Consider the following 14325-nt stretch of genomic DNA (forward strand, 5'->3'; position numbering starts at 1 on the left):
TTTACATCCCTTGTAAGTTGGATTCCTAGGTATTTTATTCTCTTTGAAGCAATTGTGAATGGAAGTTTATTCCTGATTTGGCTCTCTCTTTGTCTGTTATGGTGTATAAGAATGCTTCTGATTTTTGCACATTAATTTTGTATCCTGAGACTTTGCTGAAGTTGCTTATCAGCTTAAGGAGATTTTGGGCTGAGACGATGGTGTTTTCTAAATATACAATCATGTCGTCTGCAAACAGGGACAATTTGACTTCTTCTTTTCCTAACTGAATACCCTTTATTTATTTCTCTTGCCTGATTGCCCTAGCCAGAACTTCCAACACTATGTTGAATAGGAGTGGTGAGAGAGGGCATCCCTGTGTCTCCTATTTCTATAACTTTACACCTGTTCTTTCTTTTTATGCAGGTTATTTCAAATGTCACCAAAAATAACAGCTCTTCTGCTATCACCAGGGACTCTGCATTTTCTGTAGGATTAAATTCCTAATCTTAATCATAAAGTGATGACGCATTTCATGATGAAGTGTGACCTGTCTTCCCACAATCCTAGCACCACCATCACCCCACTGCCTGCTGCCTTGCACATTCACATTTCACATTCTGTGACTGCACTTAGGAGAACACATTCTTACACGTTCATCTCTTTTCTTTGTTTCTTTTTTTTGCACATTTTATTTAGATTGCATTTTTTCTTTAGTCCAACTGTTAATCTTGTTTAATATGTTTTCAGTCTGAAGTCACATACACCATATAGCTTTCACTTACATCTACAGCAGAAGTAGGCGCTCCTTCCTCTGAAGTCTGAAACACAATTTTAATTGACTTCAAGGTTTTAGCTAGAAAACACTGTCACTTGAGCGTTTAGTTGTTCATTCCTCATTTTATTCCTATGAATAATATTGCTAAAATTTATCCAATCCAAGGTCATCCAGAAACCAGTGCTTTTTTTACTCATGATGGATCCAATGGCATCACGAGGTGATCTACCATGGGATCCCTATGGTGGGCATTCCATTGCATGAGGAGGATCAACCTGATAACATTACACAAATGAAGGCCAGGGCAACAGCTATTAGATTGAACTTCAACACAGTGTCAAGTACAGACTTGTTCAATGCACTGAAGACAGTAATTAATGACCCTTTGTGAGTGTAACAATATTTTTTTACTAGGTGGTATTTATAGATAGCTTATCTTCTCAATAGTAGGTATGGGTTTCATCCTTTTTTTAAGAGACTAATTTTGAAAGAATTTACATGATGTAACCAATCTGAAATCATCTTATATTTTTGAGTGGTTATTTAAAAATCATGTTTTGAACTCCATACATGTAATGGGTATCCATTAGTGAAACAATGTTCTACAGAAAAATAATTATAAAGTAATATAGCTAATATAAAAAAGACAGTTATTTTTATTTTTATTTTTTTAAGTTCTAGGGTACATGGCACAACCTGCAGGTTTTTTACCTATGTATACATGTGTCATGTTGGTGTGCTGCAACCATTAACTCATAATTTTCATTAGGCATATCTCCTAATGCTATCCCTCACCCTCCCCCCGCCCCCTCCCACAATAGGCCCCTGTGTGTGATGTTCCCCTTCCTGTGTCCAAGTGATCTCATTTTTCAATTCCCACCTATGAGTGAGAACATGCGGTGTTTGCTTTTCCATTCTTGTGATAGTTTGCTGAGATGATGGTTTCCAGCTGCATCCATGTCCCTACAAAGGACACAAACTCATCCTTTTTTATGGCTGCATAGTATTCCATGGTTTGTATGTGCCACATTTTCTTTATCCAGTCTGTCACTGATGGACATTTAGGTTGATTCCAAGTCCTTGTTATTGTGAATGATGCTGCAATAAACATACGTGTGCATGAGCCTTTATAGCAGCATGATTTATAATCCTTTGGGTATATACCTGATGAGCCTTTTTTCATGTGTCTTTTGGCTGTATGAATGTCTTCTTCTGAGAAATGTCTGTTCATATCCTTTGCCCACTTTTTGATTTTTTTTTTTTTTTTTTTCTTGTAAGTTTGTTTGAGTTCTTTGTAGGTTCTGGATATTAGCCCTTTTTCAGATGAGTAGATTGCAAAACTTTTCTCCCATTCTGGAGGTTGCCTGTTTATTCTGATGGTAGTTTCTTTTGATGTGCAGAAGTTATTTAGTTTAATTAGATCCCATTTGTCAATTTTGGCTTTTGCTGCCATTGCTTTTGGTGTTTTAGACATGAAGTCCTTGCCCATGCCTATGTCCTGAATGGTATTACCTAGGTTTTCTTCTAGGGATTTTATGGTTTTAGGTCTAACATTTAAGTCTCTAATCCATCTTGAATTAATTTTCGTATAAGGAGTAAGGAAAGGATCCAATTTCAGCTTTCTACCTATGGCTAGCCAATTTTCCCAGCGCCATTTATTAAATAGGGAATCTTTTCCCCATTTCTTGTTTTTGTCAGGTTTGTCAAAGATCAGATGGGTGTAGATGTGTGGTATTATTTCTGAGGACTCTGTTCTGTTCCATTGATCTATATATCTGTTTTGGTACCAGTACCATGTTCTTTGGGTTACCGTAGCCTTGTAGTATAGTTTGAAGTCAGGTAGCATGATGCTTCCAACTTTGTTCTTTTGGCTTGGGATTGTCTTGGCAATATGGGGTCTTTTTTGGTTCCATATGAACTTTAAAGCAGCTTTTTCCAATTCTGTGAAGAAAGTCATTGGTAGCTTAATGGGGATGGCATTGAATCTCTAAATTACCTAGAGCACTATGGCCATTTTCACAATATTGATTCTTCCTATCCATGAGCATGATATGTTCTTCCATTTGTTTGTGTCTTCTTTTATTTCGCTGAGCAGTGGTTTGTAGTTCTCCTTGAAGAGGTACATCCCTTGTAAGTTGGATTCCTAGGTATTGTATTCTCTTTGAAGCTATTGTGAATGGGAGTTCATTCATGATTTGGCTCTCTGTTTGTCTGTTACTGGTGTATAAGAATGCTTGTGATTTTTGCACATTGATTTTGTATCCTGAGACTTTGCTGAATTGCTTCTCAGCTTAAGGAGATTTTGGGCTGAGATGATAGGGTTTTCTAAATATACAATCATGTCATCTGCAAACAGGGGCAATTTGACTTCTTCTTTTCCTAAAAAGACTGTTTTTTAAAAAACCATATAATCAATCCACAGTAGAAAGGAAGGATAAACTTAAAGGAATATGATAAAATATTTTAAATAAATATCTAAAAACACTAAAAGCATCACTACTTTCTTGATGAGAAATTCATTTTTATTGTTTCCATTATTGTAACAGGTTTAATAATTACATGTGATTTCCATGACTTAAAACCCACCTATTTAAGGTGCAAAATCCCAATATATTTAGAATGTTTATGAGTCATGAAGCCATCTGTAATCCTACAATTTAGGGTGTTATTAAGTGACTTCTTTCAGTGAGCATAATTTTTTTTTAATGGTTTTTAGATTCATTCACGTTGTAGTGTGTATTTTCATTTTTTTTTTTTTTTGCAGCAGTATAATATTTTATAGTATGGATATGCCGTATTTTCTTTGTTCACTTATCACTTCATTAGCCTTTTGATTGTTTCCAATTGTGGCTACTAGGAACATTGCTACACAAGTTTTGGCATAAACATGTTTTTCTTTGGGATTGATACTATAAGTGGAATTGCTGGCTCATGTGGGAAGTGTATGTTTATGAAGAATTACTAAACTGTTTTCCAAAGTACTTGTTATATTTGTCATTGCCACCAACAAAGCAAGAGAGTTCCAATTTCTCCACACTGTGGCCAACACGTGTTATTATCTTTTTGTTTTAGCCTTCTTAGTGGATGTGAAATGATCTCTCGTGGTTTTCAATTGAATTTTCATTACAGGTAAAAATGTGGAGCATTGTTATATGTGTTTACTGACCATATATCTTCTTTGGAAAAATGTCTATTCCAATACTTGAAACATTTTTAAACTTTGCTACTTTATTGACTTTTAAGAACTTTTGACCATTATTGACTTTTAAGAACTATTTATATATCATAAATATAAGCTTAGACATATAATTATCAAATATTTTGTGCCATTCTTTTTGTGCTAACTTTTTAATTTTTTAATGATGGCTTTTGAAGTACAAAAAATTTAATTTTAATAAATTAAATTTTTAATAATTGATTTAATTATACTCCAAAGGATACAGCGTGCAAAATGTCTACCCAGTCCAGCTACCATCAATTCAGCATTTATAACTACTACCAATAATGTTTTTATGAAAGAAAAGTATCACCTAAAGGAATGCTTTTATAACAGATTGTACCATAAAACAAGTTGGACCAATATAAAAGAAATATAAAATAAGGTGGTTTATTTAAATGCAAATATACGGATACTTCTATTAAATCTAAACAGACTAAAAAGAGGAGCAAATAAGGAGAAATGTTAGAAAACATTAGAAGAACACAGTTAACAAATGGAACCTTATAATATAAAATGATACACACACACACACATGCATGCATGCATATACATATATGCACATGTATGTATTATATATATCAATTTGAAGACACATTTTCTTAGAGCATATTGAATTGTTAATAATTATTTGAAGTGACATATGGCGAGCCAGAAATCAAGACTCAGTAAATTTGAAAAGATTCAATATCATAAACAATATGTGATCCAGCCTTAATGGAAGAAAGGGAGATTTTTAAAAAATATAACTAAAATATCTTTAATTTTGGAAATTAAGAAAACACACTTCAAAAAAATTTAAAGTCATGTCTTAGCCTCCCCAGTAACTGGGATTACAAGCATGCATCACCATGCCTGGCCAATTTTGTTTTTTTAGTACAGACAGGGTTTCACCATATTGGTCAGGCTGGTCTCAAACTCTTGACCTCGGATGATCCACCCACCTTGGTCACCCGAAGTACTGGGATAAGCCAGTATCCCATGCCATTATTACAGGCATAAGCCATTGCTTGAACCCAGGAGTTGGAGGATGCAGTGAGCCAAGATCATGCCATTGCACTCCTGCCTGAGCAACAAGAGCAAAACTGTTTCCAAAAATAAATTAAATAAATAAATAAACCTTTAAAAATTAAAAATTAAAAAAAAAAACAAAGTCAAGAAGTGAATTGCAATTATGCATGCACTTTTATCTCAGTAATTCTACTTTCAATTATATACCCAACAGATATGTATACATATGGAAACCTAGTGCTGTATATGACAGGGACAGGAAACAGAAAAATATTGGGTAGAAGTGGTTGGTTCCCCTGCAAAGGTCCCACCCTCAAGCCTGAAAACTTTTGGCCCTAAATGAGAAGAGACATTCTGTTTTTGAGGCCCAAAGTTGCCGTTTGGCCTACCATACACCCCTATTCTGTACCCATATAAACCCCAACCCTGCGTCATGAACAGAAGAGCAGAAGAATGGCAGAATGGTGCATCAGAGGGAAGAGAAGGAGTTTCTGAATGCCGAGATTAGTTCAGCTGAAGACGGTTGGAGAGGAGAGGAGATTGGATGCTGGATGACCAAACTCCAGAGGAAGATCATCTTCCCACTCCATCAGCATTCTGGCTCCCCACTCATCCCATTGAGAGCCACCTCCACCACTCAGTAAAACCCCTGCAATTGTCCTCCAAGTCCATATGTGACCTGATTCTTCCTGGATGCTGGACAAGGACCTGAGTACTAACAGGACGCTGAACTGGTTAACACTTAAGCCATCAGTACATGGCAAGGCTAAAAGAGTACACTAACACATACCCACTTGGGCTTCAGGAGTTGCAAACACCCTCCCCTGTATGCTGCCGTGGTGCCAGAGCCCAGGGGCGCTCGTCCAGTCTCCTGCACTTACCTGTCTGTGTGCTCCTTCTCCCGTAAGGGGCTTGAACATGCATGGCGACTGAACAGATGAGTCACACAGCTGTCGCACATCTTGTGAGGGGGGACAAAGAACTCATGCATTTCATATACCAGAATGTTTATGACAGAATTATTAATATTGTCCAAAAATTGTTAGTAACCCAAGTGTCCATTGCTCATAAAATGATGACATAATCTGTGGTTTAGCCATCAACAAAATACTACACAGCAATGGTATTAACCAACAACTGCTACACAAAAGTTTTAAAAAGTAGACTCTAATGAATATATGTTATATAATTCAGTTACACAAACAAAGAAAACTAATGTATGATATTTGAAGTCAGGTTAGTATTTAATTGGAGGACAAAAGTAGTGACTAAATGGTTCAGGACAAGAGAGTTATTCTAGGCAGGTTGTGACATCCTACACCATGATCTGAAGAGTAGGTAAATTGGTATCTTCTCTTCAAGATAATGTTCAAGATGATCTTACACTTTTGACCTATTCACTTAGTGTATGTATATTCATCTTTTGGCTTTAATATTTAAAGATTTATTTTATAGGATATATAATGTACTTAAAATTATAGGAATCAAATATCAAAATAAGCGTAAAACAATAGAGAAACTCCTAGAGGTTCCATCACAGTGTGGCCAGGAAGAGCCTCTCTTAGAGGTAACACTTAGAGGGAAGCCTCAAAAAGAGAGAGAAGCATGCCTTGGATTGTTGCAAGAAAGAATGTTCCGGAAGTATGAGAGAGGGGGCAAAATGTGTAAAGATGCTATGGTGAGAACACTTTTGGCACCCTAATGAAAAATAGAAGGTCAATGTCTCTAGAAGACCTAGTGTGTATGGAAAACTTGTTAGGAGAAGAACTTGCCAGTGTTTGACATTACAGGGTCCTGTAGGCCAAATAACAGAGTTGGATTTTATTCTTAATATGATGAGAAGTCAGGCAAAATCTTAATTAGGGGAGTGGTAAAATCTGACTTTTATTTCAAAAATATCATTTTGACTACTGGGTAGGAAACAGTAGGAGACAAAAGGTAGGATAGAAGCAGAGTGACTAGCTATGAGGCATTTCGCTCACCATGACACAATTTCTTTTTGGAACTTAAACATGATAATTCTCAAATTGTATTTTCATATCTTTCCTAAAGCACTTAAATTTGCTCATGACATTGCCCACGTTCTCATATGCCTGTTTGAGAACTAAAAGAGTATAATTGGATTGTTCACAACACAAAGGATAAATGTTTAAGGAAAGGACACCTTATTCTCCATGATGTGATGATTTCACATTGCAGCCTATATCAAAACATCTCATGCAACCCATAAATGTATACACCTGATAAATACTCACAAAAACTAAAAAGTAACAAACTAAAAAATAATAATAAAATGGCTTATATTTGTTTTGCCTGTGAGAAATTAATTTTCCTGACTTTCCGTTTTACTTTATAAAATTCCAATGTAAAAGCCAAAGTTTCTATGATGACTCAAACTAAATTGCACAAATTCTATGTCAATTATATGTCATTTACTTTGAATCATTTGACACTTTAAAAACCTTTCATGTGCTGAGCACAGTGGCTCATGCCTGTAATCCCAGCATTTTGGGAGGCCGAGGCGGGTGGATCACCTGAGGTCAGGAGTTCGAGACCAGCCTGGCCAACATGGAAAATCCCTGTCTCTCTCTACTAAAAATCCAAAAAGTAACCAGGCGTGGTGGCGTGAGCCTGTAATCCCAGCTACTTGGGAGGCTGAGGCAGGAAAACCTCTTGACACCACGGGAGGTGGAGGTTGCGGTGAGCTGAGCCTGCACCACTGCACTCCAGCCTGGGCAACAGAGCGAAACTCTGTTTCAATAAATTAATAAATAAATAAAATAAAAATAAAAATCTTACATGGACTTGATATGCTCAAGAAAATAAACTTACTTTCAATTTTGATACCTCTATGTTTATCCTTCAGATATAAAGAGAACACTATGAAGTTATCAACAATTTGTCATGATCAACCAGTAAAGGTTGGGCAGTCTTCTGTTTTGAATTTATCACGCACCATAAAGGAACCAAGCACCCTCAGCTTGCAGCCCACAACCTCACTTCGTTCCGGTACCACTCTTTGGATGTGATTGGGTTCCTGCTGGCCTGTGTGGCAACTGTGATATTTACCATCATAAAATGTTGTGTGTTTTATGTCTGGAAATTTGCTAGAACTGGAAAGAAGGGATAAAGAGATGAGCTGTATTTGAGTCTTGAAGCTGGGAAACCAGACAGATGGGACTTCTTTAGTTTATTCCAACAAGAAAGGTTATGATGCAAGATTCCTTTCTTTCTGTGACAGGAAATCTGTTTAAAACTTACTTACCTTGTCAAATAAAAATTTGTTTTCAGAGATTTAATACCTGTTTAATGGTTAGAAATAATTTTTGCCAAGAAGGAAAATATTGGCAAAAATATTAAATAGTATAAAGCCATACGAGCTGATATTTAAATTTGTCGAGCTTATATTGAAATTTGTTGCTCCCATTCACAGGTTACGTGAAACAATTTTTAGAGAGTTTAAGTACATTTCACGTATTTTACTTAAACACAAGAATATTAAGAAGTCCATTGACACTATTGGCACTATTTTGCCAATGCTCAGATTACTTGGCTTCATTTAGAGCAGGATTTTCATATTTTAACTGTTGTTAAAGGAATTATTAAATAATTGAATTGCATTAAAAAACTCTCTCTTCCTTTTAATATTTTGAGATGAGTAGTGCTGCTTGGCCTTTACAGTGCATACTGCTTCAGCGTCAGTTTTTTTCCCAAAACTTGTGGCAAAATGTTTATTATTTTAGAGCTTTATTCATTTCCCCAGTAGAATGTATGTGGAATTAGAAATATAGCTACTGCTACCTGCTTCCTACAGTAATATTGAACTATTTTACTAAGGCTTTGGTTCTATGAGCCAATTCAGGCTTTCCATGTGATATCAAAAAAATCAAGACATCTTTGTCCAAAAAAAAAAAAAAAAAAAAAATAGAAATGGAGAAATGAGTGAGTGAGTGGTGAAGAGAACACCAGACTAAAAGTCAGGAGAGCTGGGGTCCAGTCCCAACCTTCTGCTGAGCCAATCTTTCACCCTGAGCCTAAGTTTACCCATTTTTTCTGGTCATTTAAAAATATTCATCTGGTTGATTTTATTCTCATATTTTAGGTTGTTTCAATAAATTTTAGGAAACACGTGGTGTTTTATTAGATGGACAATTTCTTCAGTTGTGATTTCTGAAATTTTGGCACACCCATCACCTAAGCAGTGTACCATTCCACTACGTGTTTTTTTAAGTAACAAGGAGAGAAGTTACCTCCGTTGCTATTGCTACGGTGCCATGCTTTAGCACTATTTGGTTTTGACTTGGTAAGCGATATACTTACATGCATCGTTATTCTTTGTCTATTAGTCCATAATTATTTCAACACTAGAAATAAATGGAACTGCAACAACTCAAAGTAAAATATTGAAATCCACTTAGATTCTAAAATACCAATACAAGAAAAAAATAGTAATTACAGTGATCATTTACTGACAATCACTTTATGATGAAAATAATTCTACCAAGTATTCTGAGAATCATTACATGACGACTCACAATAATCAGGCAAGAAAGACACAATTCTTATTCGTTCAAATTAACAATTAAAAAAACTTGGAACAGATACATTTTTTTAAAAAAAGGACCAGTAGATATCAGTTTAGGATCCAAACTAAGGCCATCCACTTTCATACTTTTAACCACGAATCCACTGATGTAATGGTAATTCCAACTCTTGGTCAGTGCCAACTTCTAATGAGCTTTGCCCTGACATGTACCTGACCTCGTCAGATTTGTCTGTTATCTCTAGACTTTGATATTATTTTGAAACTTGTACACCAGGTCCATTATTATTATTATTATTTTTTTTTTTACTGGATAATTCAATTTCTGTACTCTCATATGATTTTTTTAACCCTTTAGACTTACCTGATTTCAATTTCTAGGCTGAAAATACTTGTTCTCTCTTAAATTATCTCTTTACATCTTGAAATCTTATGCATGAAAAAATTCTAACCCATAAACCAAAATCTCTATAACCACCATGAAATAAAATATTTTATTTTTCTTCCATTTTTATGTGGCTCTCATTTTTAACATCTACACAAAAATTTCACATATTTGTCTTTTCTGGTTCATTATATAAGTTGATGTCTATTTGATTTTCCAGTAGCTGTAAAAAGAATGTGATGTAGTTATCAATCATTTATTATGATCAGTCTTTGAAGCCCTTGGACCAAAAACTCTTCTGGATTGAGTTTGTCATGCACCACAATGGAGCCAAGTACCTGCTGCCACCTACCCACAACCTCACCTGGTTGCAGTACTGCTCTATAGATGTGCTGGCCCGCATGGCAGTTGTTACTCTCTTTGTCATAATATGTGGCTTGATTATTAACTGTTTGTTAAGGTAAAAAAGAAAGAAAAGAGAGTAGATCTGTTTGAGATCTAAGGTAGGCAGACATGATATAGAAAATCATGCCATTTAATGCCGCCAGTATATAGCAAGGTATGGACTAAATACTGCATTTTACAGAATCTGTGCCTTCTGGATTTGTTTGAAATTTTTAATCTTTGTTAAACATTAAGTAACGTACAATTTTAATTTCAGAAAACCTGTAGTAATTCACTTTTAATGTTTATCTATGTATATTTTTAAACTGAAAATAAAATGAGATTCACTAGAAATTCAATGTGTTTCCTTGAGAAGGCCAGAAAGACTAGATATATTTTGCACTTTAAGAAATCTCTTCATATATATATTATATATATATATTTATATAATGTATAATAAATTCATATATTATGCATGTATATAACATATAAAATAAATATATTTGTATATTATATTTTTATTGTTCTATTTCAATTTTTCTTTCAAGTTCAGAAATACATGTGCAGGATGTGCATGTTTATTACATAGGTAAAGAACCCTCTTCTATATAAACAAATGCAATTATATGGAATATATGTGTGCATGTCAGAAAAAACAATAAGAAAAACTGAGCAACATCCTTGTCAAAAATTGCAAGACAAATTTTATTTTGACTACTGAAGTAGGGGATAGAGACTGCAATATGAACTGAACTCAACCCAACTAAGACAAAAGTTAACTGAGACTTTTAAAGAAAATCTGTTTGTGAATAAAATGGGAATATGAGGAAATAAAAATAAGGAAACCAAAAAGAGAGTAGTTGGCTATATGGAAATAGAAAATTACATAAATATTAAGCGTAAATGATTGATTATTAGATAAGATGAGTTAGACAGGGTAATTTTGCAATTTGGCAGGATCACATTTTATTGAGCAAAGCCTCAGCATGATGGCTAGGGTCACCTTTCAGGACAAATCCATGACATAATGCACATATAAGCTGAACTAAACCTAGCCAACTCTGTTAGCATGGTGTTTAGGCAAATTCTTTGTGTTAAATGGGTGTTTCCAATTCATATCCTTCAAGAAATGCAAAATATTTTCTTATGAAAAATTTCTTTATTTCAAAACTCTAGATAGTCATAACTGGTGTCCTATGTAAAACTATGCAACCTGGTAAAATGTTTGTTTAGAAAGACTGAAGATATTTTCCACATGAGACCTTGACTAACTTGAGTTACTATTTTTGCTTTAGTAATGACAATTTGCTATTGGGTAATAATACATAAAAGAGAAGAAAAGGCTAGCTCCCTTTAGTCAGGAATTATCCATATGGTCCAGCAGGTTTAGTCCAGTCCCTCTAGATTATAATGTTACATGATTTCTCTCCTGCAATAAGATCTCACATTTCTTGTCCTTACCTTGTCAAGTATGATATCTCCTCCTACTTTAATGCCTGGAATACTGAGGATATACAAACCAGAAATGTATATAATTATTTTACTTATTCTATTCTCATAACATATTAAAAACTAAATTGTAGGTGGAATAAGGAGGCAAATATCACGTACAACAACTTTTAAAGTCTATGCTGGGGAAAACGTAGTAAATGGCAAAAAGCTCTCCCATACCTTCATTCAACTGTTGTTCATTACAGCCTTTGGACTCAGAATAAAGTTTTAAAAGAAAATAACAGAGATGAAGGGAACCAACTTAAGAGCAGTTCTTCTGCCTGAGAAGAGTTGTGTCGAAAACAGTTGAAAGAAAGAGAGGTATAATGATTATTTCTGACACATGAAATAGACTTTTATAGTATTCTTCTCTAGGAGAAAATGTTGTAGCAATAATTGGTAATAAAATGAATTATTATAATGTCTAGAAAAGAAATATACACTAAATATTTGACTTTACTACACTTTGAACGTATAGGCATGTCACTAGAAAGAAAAAAATAGCAAAGTACAAGAAAAAAAAGTGTAATGTATTAGTGCTTTTAATAGAAATGTCTTCCTTATTAAAGGGGAAACCTTATAGATAAATATTAGGCTGGGGAAATAATGTAACTCAACGTGTATTACACAAACTACATTTTACTCTATTTATATTTTCTTAATGAAACAACTTCTGAAAATGCATCAAGGACCTTGCCAAAATAGATCTTCTTTGCAATTCACAGACCACATAGCCAGATAGAAAAATCTATGTCTATTCATGAGTTATCAAAGAATACCTTCATTTGTTTTCATATTGAGAAACCTTTTCAAATAAAATAAGATGTACACATATAGTTAGGAAAGTATGTGAATATGAAGGTTTACATGAGACTCATAAAATCACATAGTATATGAAATTCCAAAAATTTCAATATTGTGCATGTGTCTGTTTCTTTGAGATTGATTCTAAAAGCTTTTAAATATCTCAGGAGTTAACAACATTTAAACACAGAAACTCTAACCACCTGGAATCATTGAATTGAAATAACATTCTTCATCCTCATGATCATCTTTTTCTATAAAATTTTGAATATGCTGCTTAAAGACTGGAATGTGAAGCACCACAGAAGTTGAAGACAAAAATAACATAATTGTGAATTTAATGATGAAAGCAACATATGAAGCTGAATCTGTTTGTGTCAAGGACAAATGGTTTATGTAGTTTTCTGATTTAATATCTATGCAGAAGGCAATGTTTGTTAAAAGATAAAACAAATGTGTTAATTGGAAATTTCCTTCTTATATTCTTTAAGTATATTCTTCAATAGCCTTCAATCTATTCTTTAACATACAAATTCTTAAAACCTAATAATAATGATAAAAATTACTTAATAACAGTAAAGAGTAGGGTCTCAGAAGAGACGTGTCTTCCAGCATCTAACACCTCACAACCACTCCAGTGTTTCCCATTGATGAAGCTTAACATTCAACTAGCTGACAAAGGAGGAATGTTTACAGGATCCAGATTCAGTATCATAAAGTCATATTTGCACCCAGGGGATAATAAATTGAAAACTTCTAAAGCATAAATTTTCAAATGTTTCATTCGCTATCATTCTAAAAGTTGTGTTCCTTCTGACACTGAATCTTGGAAAAATTTGGATGAGTAAGAGGCATGGCTTTATTTTTAAAACAACATTTTTGAAAGCGGGGGCATGTAGAGGTTCTGAGAAAGATGATTTAGAGTTGGCCCACTGGGTTCACCACCCCCTTGGTGGTCACTTCCCTAATGTCCAAATGTATAATAAGAATTGGTGTACTAGCAGGTTGGATTTTTTATTTCAGTAGTAGCTAGCTCAGACTTGGTTAGAGGAAGTTTTGTCATGCTGGACTCATGCATACCCTTAGCCTATCAACACTCTATTCCTACTCCCAACAAATCAACACTGGAGTAGCCAGATATTTGGTGCTTTACCTATAATGGATATTAACCATCACCAATTCAAAGCATTCAAGATGTCTCATTGATTTCATTGCAAGTTTCTAATTATTAGCCTCATTAATCACTTTTTGGGTTTATGATCCAGTGAGAATTTCGTTCATGTACTGCACTGATTTTTTTCAAGTGGCATTTTTCTATAGATTCGTCTTTGGTATAGAGACTTTATTTAAGGATGATTTTGTTCTTCATAAGAGATCTAGAATCCTGACTCATCATGACAGTGGCTCAGAGGGTGATTGTCTAAAACAAGACAGATAAAGGTCAGATAAACAAGTAAAAGTTAATGAATAATCCTCAGTCAGATAAGGTGAACTTTGCTGTTGGATTAATCTGTCATAATGAGGACATGCAAGTTGCAAGAGTTAAGACAGAATGAATAAAACTTGAGACAAACACATTGAATCAGGTTATAAATGTTAGAACAAAGCATATAATGAGTAGTTAAGACCAAGAAAACAACTAGAAGCAAGAGAGCTTTGGAAAAAAAAAACAGGTAATCAGGAAATTTCTAATGTAAGGTGTAAACAAGCACTGCTTTTAGGTTTTAATCTGT

General features: G+C 34.4%; 1 protein-coding gene across 1 annotated transcript in view; it reads left to right on the forward strand.

Annotated features, from left to right (window-relative positions):
• LOC111529608 (UDP-glucuronosyltransferase 2B23) overlaps positions 1-8115 on the forward strand; it is a 30032-nt gene extending 21917 nt beyond the window's left edge. Inside the window, 4 exon segments of the mRNA XM_026446912.1 lie at positions 923-970; positions 973-1144; positions 7852-7907; positions 7910-8115. Of these exon segments, the coding sequence (XP_026302697.1) occupies positions 923-970; positions 973-1144; positions 7852-7907; positions 7910-8115 (482 nt within the window).
• Positions 8116-14325: the final 6210 nt, after the last annotated feature.

This window comes from Piliocolobus tephrosceles, chromosome 3 (assembly GCF_002776525.5).
Source record: "Piliocolobus tephrosceles isolate RC106 chromosome 3, ASM277652v3, whole genome shotgun sequence".
Classification (NCBI taxonomy): domain Eukaryota; kingdom Metazoa; phylum Chordata; class Mammalia; order Primates; family Cercopithecidae; genus Piliocolobus; species Piliocolobus tephrosceles.